Source organism: Chinchilla lanigera, unplaced genomic scaffold, assembly GCF_000276665.1.
Source record: "Chinchilla lanigera isolate Chin_1 unplaced genomic scaffold, ChiLan1.0 scaffold00030, whole genome shotgun sequence".
Taxonomy (NCBI): domain Eukaryota; kingdom Metazoa; phylum Chordata; class Mammalia; order Rodentia; family Chinchillidae; genus Chinchilla; species Chinchilla lanigera.
The window spans coordinates 19116543-19138988 of NW_004955431.1; the positions used below are offsets into that span (position 1 = coordinate 19116543).

Here is a 22446-nt window from a genome sequence, read left to right on the forward strand (position 1 = left end):
AAAGTAGACTATCAAGGACATCGGGAAAGCTTGTCTACGCTTGGAATTTTAGCTATATTATACAAATTCTGGTTTTAGGAGTCTTTCCAAAAATGGACTCATGAAGGAATGTGGCATAATTTGTGCTAGTACTATTAGAAAAATGGAAAATAACACTTTGTGGTGTGAACTATATTTCACATATATTAACCTGGTATGACTGACGCCCTTTTAGCACATACTTAGCTCTTTATTATTAAAGCTAGACAACTTGGGCAAGTAAGTTATATAGTTTTGTAGAAAATCTGAATGCATCATTGGATTATCTAGTAAGAATTTACACATGCCTATAGAGCCAGGGTGTTTCATAAAATGCCAAGTTTTGTTATCAATAATTTAAACAATTTTAAATATAACCTGGCATTCAACTTAATCTGCTTCCTACTACTACTGTTCACTAACTTCTAGTCAGATTTCACTATTGGTAGGATGAAGATAAATATGGAAAGCAAAAATTCCCCATCTGGTTTAAAGAAGAATGTTCAACCAACTTAAATCAACCTTGCAAATTCCTCAGAAACAGAATATTGCTTAAATGTATGCTCTTCTCCACCTAGAGGTTTTACATAATATGAATAGTTTCTTATATGACAATTGAATGTGTAGTAAGTAGTGCATGTAAGCAAAAAAAGACACTATTAAAATGCAAGTTGGTAAACAGGCATTACCTATTTAATAAGTATTATACATAGAATCCTCTTTAAAAGCTTCATTTTATACAGAATCATATTTACAAAATAAACAGTTTAATCAAATTAAAAGTTTATTTATACAATGCACACATATATGTATTCTAGAAGATACACCAATTGTGTCATCATAGTCAGATGGACAGCCATATGCATTTTAAAAAAGAATTTCATTCCAGAAGAATACATTTTAATATGCAGCTTTATTTTTCATTTCTTTTCCTAAAAATTGATGTTTGTATTTTTTTTTTTTTTTTTTGGCTTTTCTCCGGTACCGGGAACCGAACTCACGACCTTGCGCTTGCCAGGCAGGCGCTTTGCCGCTGAGCTAAATCCCCAGCCCCTTGTATACATTTTCAATTATTTCTCTTGTTCAGCCTTGAAAATTTTCAGGTTTCTAGTGCCACCAACTGGTATTAGTTAAAAATTAATAATCTGTGTCAAAAAGAATTGTTTTGTTAAAAAAGAAAAGTTACTGAAAAATGGGCTACTGGTGTCAACACTCATAAGGCATGAATGACAACATGATTTATAAAAATATTTCCACCAGGGGAGCATATATTACATTTACAATGTTAATAATTTATTTTTTCCTTATAATGGTAAATCTTTGTCTAAATCCATTCATAAAAATCTTTAAAAAAATTAATATACTGCAAAACAAAGTTTGGAAACACGCATGAGAACACAAATTCATCTCTGTGGAAATTAGTAATTTACTAAAGTGGTAGAAATCTAAAGTCATTTTATGATCTTTGGATTTTTTTTCCTTTAAGAATAAACAAACTATGACAAAAGTTAGGAAATGTGCAGAACCACTATGAAAGCAGCAGTTTTCTCCCAGTATGCTTCGGCAAAGATTCAGTTTCCAAAGCTTCATGAAAGAATGAGATTTCTGGGCCATGACTTGCCCAGGTAGATTAATCCTCTTCTCAGTCCACTGAATAAGGGGGTGGCGTGAGTGCTAAAGGCCCAAAGTCCTGCTCCTAGTGCCTCCTAACTATTGTCACTAGACTGTAAGCTCCATGAGGACAGCAAGGGCATTGCGTAGTCTCTCCATCAATATAGTCACAGTACCCTGTCTGGTGCCTGACAGTGGTAGGTTTTCAAATGTGATAGGTTATGTGAATAAATAACATGATCATAATCTGACTGAATCACTTTAAATGGTTACAAAGATATAAAACAAAAACGAAAAACATTATCAGAGTTCAAACTCATTCTTCTGTTTAATTCCACCATTTTCAACCCTCAAAACTGTTTCAGCAGACTAAAGTTTGAAGTGGTTTTGGGAGAATGGGAGTCACACCAAATATTTACTTTCAAATTAAAACCCATGAAGTGTACACACATATACACACAAAACATTTCCTGCTCAGACACTGAAACCAGCCAAAAATGGCTTCTGATGTATGCAACCAGCACTGAACTCACCGAACAACTTTCTCCACAGAGCTCGGGTTTATCCCTGTCACCCATTTTTCTTTCCATATATTCAGTATAGTAACATTGAAAGCCCCCTACATCCTTACATTAGAAGCTGTTTGTGAATCAGTATAGAAACAAGTATCTCTGACAGATGCACATTTTGTACATTATTTTGCTCGGTTCTGATCCATATACAAAAGGATACACTAGGTAGTGAAGAGCAAATGGAAGTATTTCCTTCAAAACTTCTCTATAGTTTATGAGGAAAAAAATGTAATAGTCAAAGTATGGCTTTTAATAACTTTCTTCTACAACTGTTTTATAATTAAACTTCTCCAGGTTGATCATGGCAAAACATTAATACTGGAATTTTCCTTTTTTGTCTGTAATAAATGTATATACTTTTAGAAGTGTACAGGCATAAGACACGATGGACCTGATCACTGTCTGGTCTCCACTATACTCTGTGCCTTGGAGAAAAAAAATTATAACATAAACCTGTATCACATGAGAAACTAAAAAGGTTTAATATGTTTCCTACACTAATAGAGTTCTGGAGTTTCAGCAATATGTCTAGCAACAAGTGGGAAAATAATTCAGATTTTATTGCACTTGCCCTCTTATTTTTTATTTTGATAAATTAATAAAAAAGAAAGACACATTTAAAAAGGCTAATACATTCTACACTTGTTTTAAAAATAAAACAGCTTTGAATGTGTATTTTCACTCTGAAGTAAAAAGATACTTGTTTTTGGATGACAACATGTAACTCAATACACAGAAAAGACACCACATAGAATCACCTAATTTTTAGTAAATTATCTTTTCAAACAGTGATTTTTTAAAAAAAATGTTAAAACACATTAAAAGGACATTGCCACCATGAGCTCAACTTAAGAGGCCATACAGTTCTTTAAAGGCTTCACCCAAAGCTCCTGTCTCTTAATTGCGGTGCTGGGGGATCTAAAACAGAAATGAGGCTTGCTGCAGCATCTGCAAATGAGCCAAAGTATCCTAGTATACAAATGATCTGAATGTAATGCAATGTGAAAGAAATGATGATAGGTGAGAAATTATAAAAGGTGAGAAAAATTCAACCAAATATTGATATTATGGCAATATTTAAGTGTCTATCTTAAATAAATATTGTAAAAATCCAAGAACATGCTCTAAAAACTTGGCTCTAAAATTCCCTTGATTCTAGACATGTAATTATGTTACAAATAAATATATTAAACACAATTGGAGGAACTATATGGTCACTGCACTGTAGTATGTCATTAACTGTCGACAATGAAGAATGATGCTCACATGAAATGACTAACACTGCCTTGTCATAGCTTCTCTTGGGAAACAGGTCCTTCATAAGTATCTTAAACACTTATTTTTATCTTCATAAATGCCAGTAAAGCTAAAGTATTTCCACTTAAAGAAGTATTCATCTCCTTTTTCTAATGACTAGCTCTACCTCACATTTTAAAAACAGAACTGAAGTCCACAGGAATTTTCTAAATGATATGTTACTGAAAATAACATTCCCCCCCACCCTGGTTTTTTCCCAGTACCGGGAATCGAACTCACGACCTTGCGCTTGCCAGGCAGGCACTGTGCCACTGAGCTAAATCCCCAGCCCCTGAAAATAACATTTTAAGAAATTAAAGACTTTTAAAATTCAATGATTAACTCAAACAATCCAAATCTGAAAAAAATGTACCTAAGACAAAGAAGGAAAACTGACAAAACATGTCATACATAATCATTGCTAGTTACCAACAGCTGCCTTTGCTATTAAATTCAGTTTTCATTAAAATTAAAACTGAAAGATTTAAGTACTTAAGTGCATCTTGCAAACAAAGCCATATGTTATACTGGAGTGTCAAAATATTAAAAGGTGGAGTTTTTAAATGTTTTGTCTGCTTTGAGATAAGGCTTTCTATGCTACCCAGGCTGGCCCTGAACTCCTGGGCTCAAATGATCACCACACTCGGCCTCCTGAGTAACTGGGACTACAGGCATGTGCCCCATACCTAGGTCAAAACAGAAAAATTCTTATCATTTCTGTATTTTCTTGGTGTTGCAGAAATAGTGAGTTACTGAATGACTAACAGGTCTTTTCATGCATATTTTTAAGAAGATGAATCATTACTGATCTTATATATTTTAAACGGAAGAAATATGGAGAAGGGGTTTGTAAAGCCCTTGTAGCAATGTCCAGCACTTCATATGACCATGAGCAAATTAAGTTCTCTTGATTCAACGACAGGCTGTTGTATTACAACCATATAAAAACAAATTTCATCAAAGTCTACATTCTTACAGTATACACAGCAATGCATCCCGTGTAAAAGGGTACTTTTTTATACAGATGAAGCAAAACACGTTTCTGACTCGATGACACACACAGCAGGGACGTGTCCACAAACCCCGGTTAGCAGCACCTGCTCCTCCTTCTGGCTTTTGCCTCTGTGTTAAGGTTTTGTTGTTCTTTGTTCTAGTTCGTGCTGGTGTTTAATAAGACGTTCTATTTCTGTTCCAAGTGTCTGTAGGTTTTCCTTTAATAATTAGGGAAAAAAGAAAAGAGAATTAAGTACCGTAAAAAGATTCAGCTTGAACTATTTTTGTCTGACTTTTGAAACGTTTTCTTTCCGGTACCGGGAATTGAACTCACGACCTTGCGCTTAAGGCAGGTGCTCTGCCGCTGAGCTAAATCCCCAGCCCCCTTGAAACTTTTAAAGAGTTGATTTGTTGTAAATGTTGCGATAAACTAGACATGTTTATGGTAAGGCCTGTCCATTTCAAAGTCTTATTTAATCTTTTTACTGTAGCTATGAAAACTTTTTGTGCATAGAATGATTACTTACTAGATTTAAAAATTATTTTTAAAACCCATTACAGGGCCCATACACAGTAAAAATAGAATTTTGCATCAGATAATAGCTGCAAAATATAAAAGCAGCAAAATACATTAAAATGCTACAATCTTAAAAAATTATGTTTCAGCAACTAACTACAATTATAATGTATGCCAAAAGCCATCAATCCAAAGTAAACAATTCATCTTGGTGTCTATATAATAACTAAATTGATTTAATTTTAAAAATTGTATTTTTCAAAAGAGAAAAGCACTAGAATTTCATCTGTGAGTAGGACAGCTGTCCTGCATAACAGAGTTAGCCTAAGTGCGAGGGGAAATTATAACTGAGGCGCCATTTACCATGCTTACCTACTGGTAAGTGAATGAAAAATACAAATACCTTCAAAGTAATATTTTTTAGTAAAGTATCCTCCAAAACAGCCTGCAATTTTCGGTTGATTTCCAAAGACAGTTCCAGTGTTAATCCACTATCAGCAGGATGGGATGTATATAAAGACGCCATAATGCCACCTCGTCTACTCAAATGGACTTTGTTAAAGTCAGATGCCTCTGAGGAAAGAGTGCCTGATTCTTCTCGTAAAATGTAACTCTGAATTATTCTGCAAAACAAAATGACACTATCAGTTGTGTATGTGCAGAATTACAAATAGTGGAATTTGCAAGAATCATAACCATAAAAGCCCCTGTAAGGTTAATAAGCTAACTATAATAGAAAATAATTCTTATACAAATGTTTGCTTAAACTGTCCCATTTGTCCTATTACAGTCATTAGATGAAAGATACATAAAACACTGCTTTTTTATTTTTCTCTCTTTACATTTCTCTTGCTTTCTGCTAATATTTTCTATGTTCCTATTATTAAACGTATCTGCCTACCTACCTACTCATCTATCTGTATTTTCTTAGACAAGTCCATGTTGGCCCTGAACTCACTATGTAGCTCAGGCTGGGCTTGAACTTGGATCCTGCTGCCTCAGTTTCCTGAGTGCTGGGATTACAGGCATGAGCCACCACACTCAGCTACTTACTTTCCTTTAAAAAGTCATAGGTAAACTTTTCTGTAAGTTTAAAATTATTTTAAAATAGACATTAAAGAGGCTTAAGAAAAGACCTGTAATATTCTTCTTTAAAAGAATATGGCATTTGTGAAAGGAATCTGGCCATACTACGAGCTCTGAAGTCAGAGCTAGGTTTGGATCTCCAGTTCTAGTGTGTCTCTTATCGGGTTAACGGCTACCCTAGTGATTTGACCTGAGCCCCAGTGAACTTAACTGCAAAATCAGAGAACGCATTTCTCTACTGAATGATTGTAAGGAATCAGTCAGATGCTGTTATAAGCCACAGGCAGAGTCTTATATGACTATGTTCCCAATTATGTCCTGCCAAAAAAGAAAAGTCCAAGCCCCATATATCTTTCAGACTCAGATTTATAAAAATAAAAAACTAATGAAAGCACTATCATTCTAAAATCCAAAATTATTATGTAAAAAAATTAATATGTACTGAACTCTATATCACACTGAAGGAAAAAGCTGTGTTTTCTTTCATTTCTGTATTCTCAAAACCTAGAATAGGTGATCATAAAAGGTTAGGAACTGAGTGACTATAAAAGTTAGTAAGCTGGGCAAGGTGGTATGTGCTTATAGTCCCAGCTACTCAGGAGATTAAGACAGGAGGAGGCTGAGACAAACTTGGGCAGCATGTCAAGACCCCATATACAAAAAAAAAAGAAAAATTACTGTTTGAAGTTAGGCTCTTGGTATGATTAATTTTTAAAATATTAACCTTACCATGTGAAAAACAGTATTTTGAGCACAGATTATACTACCATAATAATACATACTTTGTTTTTTTCCTAATTTCTTCCACCAGTTGTTTGATGTGGTCCTCCATAAATTCTATCTTTTCATTTTTCCGGGCATGTGCTTTCTGCAACCTAACTATCCTCTCAATCAACATGGCTTTGTCCACTTCTGGAAAGTTATCCACAGCCACTGATGAACCAGTATTTTCTGGAGATCGATCTTCTGTACTGCTTCGAGCATTAAGTGAACCTGAAGAAAGACAAGAAAGGTGAGAGGAGAGGGGACGGGAGGGGCAGCGGGGGGGGGAGGGGAAGAGAGGAAGAGAGAGATGGAAAGAAAATAAAAGAAAAAGAGAGGAGAGAAAGGAAGGAAGGATGAAAGAAAGTAAAGGAGCAAGGAGGAAGGAAGGAAGAAAGAAGAAAAGAAAGGAGAGAGGGTGGGATGGAGGGAAAGAGAAAGGGAGAAAGGAACGAAGGAAGGGAGGGGAAAGGAAGAGAGAGAGAGAGAGAGAGAGAGAGAGAGAGAGAGAGAGAGAGAGGGTGAGAGAGAGGGAGGGAGGGGAAAAGAAGAAAACAGTTTAGAGTCATCTCTTGTCTTACACCCGAGACATACAACAGGGAGGCCCTTTCATACCTTACTGTCAGTATATTTAGAAACAAGACCTCAGACCATCAGTGACCTGTGCTGTGTTCTACGGCCACGTTACCGTGAATACTTGAATAAATAATGTATGAGATAAATAACGTAGGAGACGTGGCAGCGGAGAAGCAAAGTGAGAATAACAAGTGCCAAGTGCGGCCTATGGAGAGGGTGGGGCACACCGCGGCGCTCCTCCTTCTGGAACTCAGGGTGAGTGCCAACCCGAGGAGTACCAAAGCGGTTCTTCCCATCGATAATGTAATTAGAGACACCTCGTGACGGGCCTTCACATCTTACCGGGCGATACTAACCTTTCACTAATTAAATCTTTTAGCTTTAGTGGTATCACAAGCTTTTTACGACCCATGGCTGGCACCTAAAGTACAGAAAAGCACACGCCAGGGGTTCTGCACTGCTGGGCGGCGCCCCTGAGGCTGAAGCAAGTGCCAACATTTTTTCTCATCAAAACGGAGTGAGTATTGGGATTCACAGGTTTCGAGGGTGACAAGGACCAAGGTGTACCTGCCTCAGGGAGACAGAAAAAGTTATGGGAGGAAGGGAGGGTGTGAGGAAGGACAAAAGCGCGTTAAGTTCTGGAGCCAGCCCACAGAGGTTCAAATTTTACTACTCTACTTATTAAGCTTTGTGACTTTGGACAAATTATTTTTAATTCAATGTCTTGGTTGCTTCATCTTGAAATGTGAATAGTAATATTATTAATCTCATATGATTATCATACTCAGATGAGTTAATGTATTAAAGCACTTAGAATTGTGCATACAGTAAGCCCTGCATGCGTGTAAACTCTTATTTTACCAACATCAGTGAGAAGCCTTTCTGTTCCTCTTTACTCAGCAAACCTTTGCTTACCGCACTGTATCCAGCTCTTGGCCCTTCAGCTAAGCTCAAGTGTAGTAAAGCCGCATTTTATAAAGACAAATAATACACCTTACTCAACATTATACAGTTAATAAATGGTAGAGCTGGGATTTGCAGACATAGCAGTAATTCAAGTCTGTGCTTTCTATCACACATTTTTTCCACTAAAGTAGTAATGGATGTTTTTCCCCTAATGTACAACGCCTAGGTATAGTGTATAGTATATAGACTATAGTGTAGACTAGGTACAGCGTATACATAGTATAGTGTAATTACTTAACAGCATGTGTCTACTCCTTCCATAACCATGAGTACTTCATCTACGGATTCAACGTACCACAGATCAAAAATGTTTTTTAAAAACTGTGCCTATACTTCACACGTACAGGCTTTTTCCTTGTTATTATTTGCCTAAACAACAGAGCATAACAACTATTTACACTGCATCAGATATTATAAGTAACCTAGAGATAACTTAAGAAGTATACAGAAGGATGTGATAGGCTATGTGCAAATGCTACATCATTTTACACAAAAGATTTGAGCCTCTGAGTATGCTGGTATCCATAGGAGGCAGGGTCCTAGAACCCATCTCCTGAAAATACTGACTATATACATAAAAATCGGATACTATATAATTATGACCATTTCATTACTTCTTAGGTGTTACAGTAGAAAAAGAGGGTCCATACTACAAAAAAACTCTGGATGGATACAAATCTGAATTTTAGATATTAAAAGAAGTTGTAGAATAGAATAAAAATAAAAAAGAAGATGAGCAGACATACAGAAGACCATAACAATCCTGAAACCCTGAATAATGATTAGAACTTAAAACATTTATACTTTATCTTAGCCAAAAGGCTGAGAAGCAAAAGAACTTAAACGTTTAATTAGAAACATTTTAATAATTATATACAACTGCTATTTTTATACTTCAAAGGGAAACAAAGTATACTAATACTTTTAAAAACAAAAAAAATGCAACTTATTTTTATAATCACTAAGTAACAACTAAAGCCATCTGCTGTTACCTGATGAACTGGAACGACTTCCCATGCTGCTAACTTCTTTATCATAGCTTCCATTCTCAACCTGATCTAATTTTCTTCGGGCTACAGGAAAAAGAAATGGATTACTTACAACAATTATGACCGTTTGCCCTACTACCTCTGATTTTTAGTTGCTAAAATCACTTAGGCAAAAATCACATAGAAAACGAGAAAGTTCCTGAATACATACCTGAGATACAAGGCTATAGGTATCATTTATATAAAATAACCTCTAAAAATGTATAGGTCAAATACAAAGAAACTACATTATGATAACTGACCCTGACATTACGAAGTTACACTGAACTTAAATTTTAGAGTCCTGCTTTAGAAGATTCTTCTACTATCAGAAATTTCCCCTCAGTTATATAAAAACTGAATTCTTATAGCAAATAGCTGAATATATTCATATTAAATTATGGTAAGTATTTGATATGACTATATTTCACCATATTTTAACACAAATGTAGTAGAGAACGGAAAGGTGGAATTTATGTGTTATTCATCCTTGTATCCTAAGTACACAGCACAAATACTCATGAATTTTTAAATGAAAGAAACCTGGGCTCCAATCCTATTTGTCAATGGTTATGTTCAGGTAATTTGTAACTTTCTGGATCTGTTTCCTGAGAACCAGGTGAAGGGATAGGTCTCAATGATCTCCAAGTTAGAGATATGCAAAGTGGGGCCCGGGTACCGCAAACATTGCACGAATCAATTCCCAGGCATGTGCAGAGAGAAAATAATCGAATGGGTTTTTGTAATTATATTTAAAGACAGATCTTTTAAAATTAAAATTTTGTTCTCTTTTTTGAGAGGGAGGAGAGTAGTACTGGGGACTGAATCCAGAGCCTTGCACTGAGCTACATCCTCAGACCTTTTCCTTCTGTTTAGCAATTTAGTATATAAAAATTAACACATTAAAAGAACACACGGCTATAATCAATTTGGTAGAACCTGAAATAAAATGTATTTTTCCCAGTAAAATTTTTAATGAGTAAAAGAAACACACACATTCACGGTCTGAGAGGAAGAATTTTATACCTTGCTGAAGTTGTTTGGTAAGATCCTTGATGTTAGAGGCTTGTTTACGTCTTTGAGTTACTAGCTCATCTTTCAGTTCTTCTACCTGGATACTCAATGCTTTGACTTCTGTTTGTCTACACGTGAGCTCAGTTTTCAAAGTCTGGACTTCCTCTTTTCGCTGTTCTTCCTCTTTTAGCAATTTACTTTGCTGTATATTAAGTAAGATCAAAACCACCAACTTTAATCTTTGTAAACAATGAATTTAAAAATTCATGAATTCATTTAAAAATTCATAGTTTAAAAATATACAATCCTTAACAGCAGAGATTCATCTACTACCTGGATCAGGTTTTGTTTACTGAACTCCTCAAAGCCTCATACTGCAAGGCAGGAGGACACATTAATGGGTGTGCCATTCTACAAATGTGAAACAACATGAGACAGAAGGCTCTGAACTTCTGGAGTTTCCATGACAAATTACTTTTACAAGTACCTTGATGACACTCATAACTGGGAACTATTAAAATATTTTAAAATGCAGACATTTAGATTATTACCTTTTGAAAAACATGATGATACCAGTTAGGAACAACAGAAACCATGATATTCTTATTTTTAAAAGTATTCTTTATCATTTTCAGGAGAAATTTTAATCATATCAGTTCAAAGAAAAAATTAACATTTTTTCAGCATTTGAAATTATCAGAAAGTGCCCACAGAAAGGAGCTTAAATTAGTTATAACTACACTTTTATGCTGCTAGGGAAATGTAATCTATGCTGCTCGCTGTGCTGTTTCAAGAGTTAAACGGACGTGCACTTACCAAATTAAGGTTCACTTGTTTCATTTGTTCACACTGGCTTTGTAACTGACTTTCACTACAAGAAAGCTTATCAAGTTGGGTCTGCAAAGAATTGGATTCAGACTGAAGCTGTGCATTCTTACTGGTGAGCTTTTCTGTAAACAGTAGTAGCTCAGATTCTCTTTTCCTACTGCCTTCGATGTCTTTTTGCAGGTCATTAATCAAAGAATTAAGACTTTCCACTTCTTCCTTCAAATTTTCAATTTCTTGTTTACCTCTAGAAAACAAAGCTTATATTAAAAAATTATGCTAAAAAGACAGTAATAATTTTGTATTTTGCATTGAGTAAAATGTTTCCTACAGTTACTTTTATTCATTTACCCAAGTATTTATGAATGCTTACCATATGATTAGAACAAAGACCTAGGAATATAAGTAAGCAAGGCCAACAAACCTGGCCACTGCTTGTAAAGAGCTTTTAATCAAGTAGCAAAATTATAAGTATGATAAACATTTTTGATGATGAAACAGTGCAGGTCCTCTAAACCTGTCATCTAAAATGATGCTCATGGGGCTGGGGATTTAGCTCAGCGGCACAGTGCCTGCCTGGCAAGCACGACATTGTGAGTTCGATTCGCAGTACCAGAAAAAAACCAAAAAAAAAAAAAAAAAAAAATTAAAAAATTAAAATGCTCACATTAATGCTTAAGTTAAGTAGATGGCAAAACCTTTTCCTTTGAAAAGCCAGACAGTGAATAAATTAGGCTTCTGGACCATACGGATTTTGTTGCAATAGTTCCACTTTGCTACTGCAGCATGGAAGCAATCATGAACAATACAAGGACAAGTATGGCTATGTTCCAAAAGGTGTATAAAAAGAGGCAGTAGCCTAGATTAGGCCCGTGGGCCATAACTTGGTGATCCATGACCTACAGGAAAAGCAGGAGTTAGAGAACAAAGTATGTTCTGGGTAAAGGGGAATAGTATGTGCTAAAGCAAGGAAGGAAATAGGAATATAACTTTTTGTTAGTACTAACAGACATTCAGTATTGATAATAAGGACTGTACTAGATACTAGGCACTAAACCTAAGGTCTGCCAAGATCCACAAACATCTATTAACAAAAGCACAAGAGTTACAAAGGAAAAGGAATAAAAAGCGAGAGACTACTCATTAATTTTTACAGCCATGCTAAGACATTCAAATTCCTTAGGCAATCTTTGAAGCAATGGGAAATCACCAAAAGGTTTTGAGAAAATGTCCTTTTAAAAAAGATTATGCTACAGGAATGAGAGGGCTTGGGGCATGGTCTGCCTTCTCCCTCTGGCCAGACCATCCTCTCCATCGAGGAGCCCTGGGTAATCATGACTATGGAGGAACAAGAAAACAGCCTGTTGCTAGACACAGGTGCAAGTCTCTCGGTCCTTCTTTTCAATCCTGGCCTTCCTTCCAGCCATCATACCTCAGTGAAAGGAGTCACTGGTGAGGAGGTAATATGCTATTTTTGACAACCCTTAGGCTGTAACTACTTATTAGATCCTTCTTGCATATCTCTGTCTTCCTGAGAAACCACTTTGAAGATACCACCACGTATTACAGCAGCCATTGATATTTTCCTACTAATCTATCCATAACTGTGTAAAGTTTGTAATGTTCCTATCCTATTTCATAAATTGATGTATGTTTATTATTAAGTGTTTCCTACAACAACCATTGAGAATAGTTAATGATTTTTCAATAGGTCACTCATGTATAGCTCTATTTATTTTCTTTAGAAGCCACTTTGAAGATACCAAAGTATAGTACAACAACTCTTGATAATCTCCTACCTCTTTTGTCTCTAACTCACTATTATTTGTCTATTTGTTTTCCTGAGAAACTATTTGTAGATAATAATATGTAAAACGATAACCATTGATAATTTCCTACCATTTTGTCTGTAATTTGCTAAGTCCCCCCTATTATTATGTTATCCTTCTTTTATTCTTTAAAATAAAAAATAAATAAATAAATAAAAAATAAAAAAGATTATGCTAACGATAGTATAGAAAATGGCTTAGAGATAAGGCAAGCAGAAAAACTAGCTCATGAGCTGTGGCAGCTTTCCACGTAAGAGCTGCTAAGGGCTTGGACTATAGTAGAGGCAGCGGGGATGTAAATAGTGAATGAATGCAGACAATATTCAAGAGTTGACAACACTAACATTTTGTAACTGGTCAGTACGTGAGAAGGAGGAGGAGGGAGGTGACACCAGGCTCCTCAGCTGGATAATCATGGGGTGTTAACACTCGTCCCTCATCTTGGGAACATGACAGAAGGTGTATCTGTAGGCAGGAAAAGGAATCGGTTTTGGACGTGCTAAAGTTTGAAGTGTTTTTGCTACTTCTGCGCCTAAAGCTAAGCAAAACGGATTAAGACAATGACTCAAAGGACCTGCAGCATGTTAGGGGAATAACTGGCGTCACTCAGGGTGATAAAACCACTCAATGATAAAATTTAAGTAAAAGAGGACTGACGGAAAGAAGGTCACCAATGAGAAAGAGTGGCCAGAAAAGTGGAGAGAACAGTGAGAGCTGATGAAAACAAAGCCAAAGGACCAGAAGAATCAAGAGAGACACGTTCAGCGGTGTTAAGAAAAAAAACCCAAAAAAACAAAAAGCACGGATAATTCAGCTGGGCATGGTGGCACATGCCTGTAATCCAAGCACTAAGGCAGGGGACTGCTGCGAGTTTAAGGCTTGGGTTACATGTTGAGTTCAAAGCCAGCCTGAACTATATAGTGAGCCTGTCTCAAAAAATCAAAGACCTAATGGTTCTGGTATGATAATGCCAGCATAGTGGTTGGTTATGCTAAGATGCTGTGTTTGCTCTTGATTTAAAATTTTCCTAGTAAACCACTGTAACTATTATCTGTTAACATTCCACAGGAATTTGATATGTAAGACAGCCCTGACTGCTTAAAAAAATAGCGGTTCTTTGGCTATACTTTATATTTCAAAGTGGTTGACATACAGATGAGATTATAAAAGCTAAACTTACCACTCCCACTTCAGTACTGGTATAACTGACCTTCTAGATGTTCAGTAACTAAGGCTTCGAGACCAAAGTTACAAAGGTAACTGGGCTAAGAAGATAGCCAATATTTTGGCCATAGCCCTCCAAGATCGACAAGGACCCAGAACACGAGGGGATCTCTCTACAAGATCCTCCTACAACTCTGGTAAATCACCCAACCTCTACAGCAGGGAGATGGACCCCAGAGGACAGGAGTCAACCAGTATGTATTGTGCTAGACAGAGGGTCACTAAAGAGGGAAATATTCCCATGCTTCCAAGGGAAGTCATGCGGTCTAGCAAAGACAGCGACTCATCTTGGGAGATGACACAACTGGTAGAGGAAAAACTAAAAGAGCTAAGAGGCTTTGCCCATAGCCTCAAAAGTAACGCCTCAGAAGCCTGAACTGACCTTGATATATACATAGAGAGTGAGATTAATTTTGATTAACACAAGTCTCGCTTTGAGTTGGTCTTTAATACTCAAAAGGAAAGTATAACAAAATTATAAAGAGTAATAGCAAAATTAAATCAAAAGTTGGCTAATATAAAAAGAGGACAACTCAGCCAACTAGTACTTTTTTGCTGAGAACAAAAAAATCATACTTATGATAGGTGCAGCAATAGCACTCAAAATATGGGGTGGATTTCAATTTAAGACTATAATCACACTATCTGGTTAAGAGATACTGACTTGTTTGCTACTGAGTGGAGGGCAAGAGCTGGAATAAGATGGCCAGCACTAAACAGTACCCAGTGGCTCTGCAGTACACACCTGTAGCCTTGGCTGCCTCCAAAGTGGATCAGAAGATTTACATTAGGGTATCCATTGGTCCAAGGGCACCAGGTTAAAGCCACAGATCAACCAACTAACCATCCAGTTTTTAGGCATCGATGGACCAGATCAACTTTCCACTGGTATGATTATCTGGCCACTATCTTTATAGTGGCCCCCAAGTAGGACTTGAGAATGCAATAGGGCACACTGAATCTCTTATTAACTATACACGAAGGGAGTATTTCATTATTAAACCCAGAAGTAAAAACGATGACAAAAAAAGCCATTCTACAAAACCAAATGGCCCTACTTATTGTAATAGCAGCACAAGGTAGAACCTGTGCCATTACCAAAAAATGTTGTGTGTACATTCCTGACAACTCTGCTAACATGTCCTCTGCATTACACGGTCAGCGTTCACAAATCAAGGCAATGTCAAGACTCTGCCACACGCTTCAATGACTGGCTGGTGTGATGGTTCCAGGTTGTGATGGAACAACCTGGTGGAGAAAATTCTCATTTTTCTGACTATGATATTATAGCCACACTGGAATTCTTTTCTGCTGTATGATTCCTTACTGTCGGGAACTAATGTCTCATATGTCTTGTCCTCTTATTCAGACTACCAAAAAAATGATGGTTCTTCAAAGGATGGAACCTATTATTCATATGCCTCCTTTAGATCGCCAGGGGACTTCCATTCCCTGGGCTGGCAGCGTCAACACCCTTCCTCAGCCTGAAGCACTTACATGAAGATGGGTCCTCAGACCTTCTGCACCTGCTTAAGAATATATGGGACCAAAGTCTCAGAGGGGAAAATGAGGCAGGAGAGAAGAAATAAAATTAAGCAAAAAGGTGACAAGGAAATTGATTATCAAAATTTGAACTTTTGGGCTGGGGATGTAGCTCAGTGGCATAAGCACCTGCTTGGCAAGCGCAAGGTACTGAGTTCGATTTCCAGTACCAAAAAATAAAAAAATAAATAAAATAAAATAAAATTTGAACTTTTAAGAAAAAAAACTGCAGCTTCAGGACAAAAGCCCAATTTTTTTTCTTCCTTTTCTTCTCCCAAAAGAGCAAATTTGGGCAACTCCCTTTCACCTTAGAAGGGGTTTGGCCACTTCCTTTTTACTTGCAAATGGTCCTCTTTCACCCATGAATGAACCATCCTTTTGGAACTTCCTATATTGTCTCACTATGTGTGGGCCATACTCTCCTACCCATTAGACAAAACTAAGACTACAGATTATCCAATTCCACAGATTCCCACCACCCAAAACACGTAAGAGGCCCCAGTTCCCAACTGTATCACGCCTCATTTCTCTGAGCACCAGCATTCCATTCTTGGAGTGCACCCTATAGTTACCTCTAATAAATCTTCCTCATATCTCTTTAAAAAAAATACTGAAAATTCAAGGAAGGCTGTATCTGAGCTATGTCCACTACTGTATATAAGAGAGAATCCACTTTAATAGTCTGAAGTAAAAGCTAGAATGAAATGGGAGAGAACACAGTTTCTTTTCACAGAAGAAGCAAAGAAATAAAGAATGAGTATAGATGAGTCTGTAAGTAAATCCAATTGTGAAGGAAAGGAGAAAAATAGGTAAGGAAAGGTCACAAGAATTTTGACCCTTTAAACATATATTCATGTTTAAATGTAGAAAGAAAAGGAAAATCAGTGGAGAGAGACAAGACAAAGAGTAAAGGAACAATCAACAAAGACTTGGAGAATGCAGAAGACCAAGGGATTCACAGAGGTAGGATAATTTAATTTAGACGAGAACAGGAACATTTCTTCCATAACTGCTGTAGATGTAGGCAACTCAAAAGACTAAAAACAAGAAGTTGAGAGAACTGTCACGAGTCAGCTCCTATTTTTTTCTGTAAACAATCAACCATGAGGACCAAATATAGAGGGGTAAAAGGAAACCCCAATTTGTAAGGAAAGTGGTAAGACCTTGAAGAACTGGCTCAGAAGATGAGGTAGAAGGCTCTGACCAAGGACACAAAGTAAGATTACACATGCATTAATATATTCCTTGTTGAAGACAGGGACCACAAATTTATAGAAGCCGCGGTCTGGGTAATGGTGAGGATATTTTAGCTATACTCAGCAGCGTGGATATAAGTAAGGTGCAGAAAAGAAGACATTATTTGAACTCAACTTGAACCTAGGCTCTGCCAGGCAATACAGTGAGTGGAGTTAGTTCAATGGTTTTATGAGAAGCCAGAGAATAACTTCAGCTCCTGACATGGTAGGCTAAATACATGCAAAGATCTAGATCTAGATACAGATATAGATTTACCATTCACAAGAAAAAGTAAGCACTGTGTGTAAGTAACACAATTTGAAAGCTAAAGTATGGATTTAAAAAATTAAATCCAATCTGTCTTATAAATCCCTACTGCCAATGATTAGAGATCATAAACTTTGATTCTTAGAAGCCATGAAGGAGGGCACAGAGATTATCGAAAAAAGTTCAGGTGAAAATATTTTACAAATGTCAGCCATAAAACTGTAAAAATTGTTCTTATTTAATGCAATAATTATATTTTAAAAATAAAATCTTGAGATAGAATTAAAAACCTCTTTGTTAATACAAATAGGAGTCACTCATTTTATACCTGTGAAGCTGCTCCTGTATTTGATCTGCAATTTTCACTTTGTCCAATAAATTCTGAATTTCAGATTTTTGGCGATTAATTATTTCCTTGTATTTTGATAATTCGTCTTCTGTCCTTAATCGTTCGTCTTCTAGACATTTTGCCTATGAAATGATCATAATCAAGTTAGACTAAGAACAGTATTTTCTTGTTCCTTATACACTACTTCAAACAGTGCTTACATATTAATAATCTAGGCTTAGGGGCCGGGGATTCAGCTCAGTGGTGCAGCACCTGCCTGGAAAGCATGAGGCCCTGAGTTCAATTCCTGGTAACCTCTGCCCCCCAAATCTAGGCTTAATTCTAAAGTAGTATCATTTCATGTGAAGAAAGCATTAGTCCTAGAGTTCAGTTTCAGGTTCTTACGATTCAGACATGGGAGTTTTAGCATGTCACTTTATAATCTGCTGAACTTACATTTTCTCATCTGGAAAAATAATATATCATCTCTATACACCTCAAATCCTCAAATACCCCAATATGGAGAACATAGGAAGATATATGAAAAACACTAAAAATTATTAGATGATCTCAAATTCAAAGTGGTTACTTGGAAGCTGTTTCAAATAAATAAATGATACACATAATAATATATCACACTCATTCATATTAGAAGGAACATTATTCTGAAAATAAAGACTACAAACACTGGAGATTTAACTGATAGAAATTAAAACTGTATCCACTTAGGATTTTTAAATACATGCAGGAGAAGCAGAAAAATCTGCCTCTTATTTTCTGATAGTTACTGTTCTAAAGGTCCAACTACCTTTCCAATTCATTTGCTGAAGACTGTCTTTAGATCAAAGGCCCAAGGATAAGTACAGATGCAACAAATGTACTATAAATAGGAATGTTTGGTGAACAGTTCAAAGGGGAGAACAAGAAAGGCACTTTCATTTCAACAAAAGTTGATTATGTTACTAAGGAATCACTATTCTACTCCTCTGAGTATTTTTAAATTCCTAGATAAATATCCTTTCCCTACCACTTTAAAAATCAGAGTAAATCCAAAATTACAAATAAATTTTGATTACTACCTTTGTTCTCAGTGTGCGTAGCTCATCCATACCCTCCTTAAATGTCCTCTTCAGATCTTCTAGTTCCTTTATTTTGGCATGATGCATCTTTAAAAGAAACCACAAATCATAACGCACTGAACTACCTCTAAAATGCTACTTCCAAATGACCTTAAACGCAAAGGGCAATATCTACTCAGTCTCTTTTTCTGTATTTCATACATAATCTAGGGTACAATAAAAGCAAAACTACTCACCTCTAACTGGTCAGATTTTTCTTGCATTTGTTTTTCAAGTTCTCCTTTTGTAACTCTAAGCTTTGCATCAAGTTCATTGGATTTAATTTCTTCTGACTCCTAACGAAAAGAAAATTTTAGAAAGTATGACAGTTTTTACAGTTTTAAAATGCAAAAGTGAAAAAAGCTTTGCACAATTAAGTACTATTAAACATATATAGCTTATATAAATTGAAGAATACTTTGAAAAATTTAAATGTCAATTTTGCATGAACAAGAACAGCATACTTATATAACAACACAGGGTCATTTCTTTTTTTGAAATTATACATTTCCTAACACTCTTTGTCCTTCTGATATTTTCTAGAAAGTGTATTTCATTGAAAATTTTTAAATAATATCCATTTGAGCTGTACATACTTTAACAAAAGAAAAACTTGAGTTTTATTTAACTGTTTTATCAAACCCATTATACACTTCAAATATTGCAGACACAGAAACTGAATGAAACCACAGTATTTATAGTTACTATATGGCGCACGCCTGTAATCCCAGCACTCGGGAGACTGAGGCAGGAGGATCATTGAGTTCAAGGCCAGCCTGGGCTACAAAGTGAGCTCAAGGCCAGCATGAACTGTATAGCAAGACCCTGTCTCAAAAAGACAAAAAAAAAAAAAAAAAAAAAAAAAAAATTTTATATATATATATATATATTTACCATAATTTGTTACCAGTCTATCTGAAAATCCAAGCATACCTGATATGTTTTTATCATTTCCTGACAGTTTTTTCGTATCTGATCTGCTTCTTCCTTTGCTTGTGTTAACTTTGTTGTTGTTTCTTTAAGTTTATCTTTGGTTTCCTGCATTGACAAAAAGAACAAAAGTTTGCCACGGTGAATGACAACTGGTAAGTGGTGACCACAGGTAAGAAAAATTCTTGATCTTGCACTGCACTGAGAGGCTAAAAACTATTCTAGCAATAATATTTTATATTTCTGACAAAAAGCTCAAACGGTCTGCAGTTAACTGATAGCCATTAAATAAAGTTAAATTTGGTAGAGTTTTCAGCAAATTACTAGACATTATTAACTTAATAAAAAAAGGAAAGCAAAGGGTGAAACAGTTCTTTGCATAAACATAAAAGATACCATTTGGTTCGTGGCTGTGGTACTGACTCAAAACTCATTTTTTATTGACTGATGCTGCAATTTGGTTTCTATCCCCAGTCTCCTAAAATAGCAATTTTTAAGGTTTTCAGGGAATTACTGCCATCAAACCTAATTACTTTTTCTCTTTATTCTTACCTGATCCAGTTCTGACCACTTCAGATTCTAAATCTCTTTCCTCTACTTCCAGCAAGACAACATTCTCCTTTTTCTTCCCTCTATGATTTTTGACTGCGTTCTACTCTGATGATTTTCAAACACACAGCCCTAACCCTCAAGCTCTTCTCCTGCAGAGAGCTCATCCAGTGTCATTGTTCTGGCTGTCATATAGATTTCAAATGAGAGTTTAGGTATCATCGCCAGTAGCTTCCCTTCAGAAAGTGGTAGACACTTCTACTCTGCCTTCCCATGGATAAAACCCAGGGATGTCCTGGGTTCTAACAAACTGATATACTATACTGTAGCTTATAGGCTTCCCTAATTAAGTATGTACCTTCCGGACAGCAACTAGTTCAGTGGTTAACTGTCAAATTAATGGAGAAATATCTAATATAAACCTACTCCACTTAGGTTGGTCTCCCCAACCACTAATAATCATTTTCCTTTATTTTTGCTTTTTTATTTGGAATGCCCTTCATTTCTTGAACCATCTAAACTGCAGCTATGCTTCACATGTTGCTTATGTGTCATTTTAAAAATAAGTCGATTACATCTAGATGTTGCCCAGAACATTCATGTGGCTCATGGATGGGGTTTTTGGAAGGTGATGGATTACGTGATGCTACAGCTGACTTGCATTAGAGGCGGGGCCCGGGCAGAGGTGGGTCACTGGGGGTCTGACAGGAAGGCCGCATCTCCCTCCCAGCCGCTCCCTCGGCTCTCTGCTTCCTAACGCCACCACATGAACTGCTTTCCTCCACTATGCCACTCGGGTCTGCTTCTGTGTTTGGCCTATGAATCGCGGACGGAGACTTCTGAAACGATGAGCTAGAAACCCCCTCCTTTAAGGTCTGGTCTTGGGCATTATGTCTAAGCTATGAGAAAGTGACTGAGACAAAATCTAACAAACAGCTAAATACTTCGCTATATACTTTGAGTTGCTAGTCTTTAATAATACATTCATTTGAATTAAAACTCTATAACTTTTGAAATATAGTCATTTGGATATTTTTCAAATGCTAATTTTTAAATACTATATTTTTTTGCTACTATACCATCAATAACTGAAACAGAATCTGGCACATGTTAGGTACTTATTTCATCTACTCAAAAGAAAAGTATGAATCACATTGTGCGTGTGTAGGTTAGCATACTGTGTGTTTTATATGATGACTGAGCACCTACTATGCATCAGGCACTGTTCTACGTTACAGGGAGATAGCTGTACAAGGAAACTGTGTCACTTTCCTTGTCACTGGGAAATAATACCTGACACCCACGACTTAAAGAAAGAGAGGTTTATTTTGGCCTCAGTTTGTAGAGGTTTCTGTCCCTCATATCAGCTGACTCCAAGACAGGAAGACATGGCACAGGGGCATGGCATATAAGAAGCAGAGAGAATGAGAGAAGTCTGGGAGGGAGATAAATGAGGCCCCACTTCCTAACAGCAAGTCAGCTATAAGCACTCATAATCCAATCACCTTTCACACCTTTTGAGTACACGAGACTTTAGAAGGATATCTAGAGATAAACCATAACAAAACATGACAAGATCTCTGCCCATATTCTAATGACAAAGTAAATAATAAACAGAACCTATAAGCAAAAGATGTATCAGGGACAAGTGCTAAGGAATAAAAATTAAGCAAGGACATGAGAAAATCTGCGGAGAGGTACTCAAGGTGTTACTAGGGTAACACCCTTGAGTTAGGGAAAGTTTCATTAAGAAGGTGATAGGTAAGTAAAGACATGAGCTGAGGGATTTGATATGATGACTAAGAAATCGGTGCTTTTGACAACCCAAAGGATAGAATGTAATTTATCGAGACAGGGGAGCAATGGGGAGAAGCAGCACATTATTAGTTCAGTTTCTGACATGTTAAATTTAAAATGCCTACAAGTCATCCAAGATGTCAGATGTCAAGTACTTTATATGAATCGGGAGTTCTGGCTACAAGTTTTCAATCTGGAAGTTATGAGAAGCAGTTTTCTAATGCTATGTTTTCAAATACATAAAGCTTGTATTTGTAGGGTCTAATCTAGTATTAATTCTACTCAATGTATTTTTCATCTCAAACATTATATCAATTTGGTCTTTTTTATATCTTCCATGTTTCTTATTTATGCTTTTTTTT

The 22446-nt window shown here is 36.4% G+C and overlaps 1 protein-coding gene across 4 annotated transcripts in view; it reads right to left on the bottom strand.

Annotated features, from left to right (window-relative positions):
- Nucleotides 1-4394: 4394 nt before the first annotated feature.
- Nucleotides 4395-22446, bottom strand: part of Ccdc186 (coiled-coil domain containing 186) — a 50396-nt gene continuing 32344 nt past the window's right edge. For all 4 annotated transcript variants that reach the window (XM_005387812.2, XM_013515849.1, XM_005387811.2 and 1 more), the window contains exons 7-16: nt 19742-19846; nt 19006-19104; nt 18770-18856; nt 17691-17833; nt 11256-11511; nt 10452-10641; nt 9390-9470; nt 6876-7086; nt 5411-5630; nt 4395-4708 (exon numbers count right to left, since the gene is read on the bottom strand). In XM_005387812.2, the coding sequence (XP_005387869.1) occupies nt 4625-4708; nt 5411-5630; nt 6876-7086; nt 9390-9470; nt 10452-10641; nt 11256-11511; nt 17691-17833; nt 18770-18856; nt 19006-19104; nt 19742-19846 (1476 nt within the window). In that variant the 3' untranslated portion in view covers nt 4395-4624. The remainder of the gene's footprint in view (nt 4709-5410; nt 5631-6875; nt 7087-9389; nt 9471-10451; nt 10642-11255; nt 11512-17690; nt 17834-18769; nt 18857-19005; nt 19105-19741; nt 19847-22446) is intronic.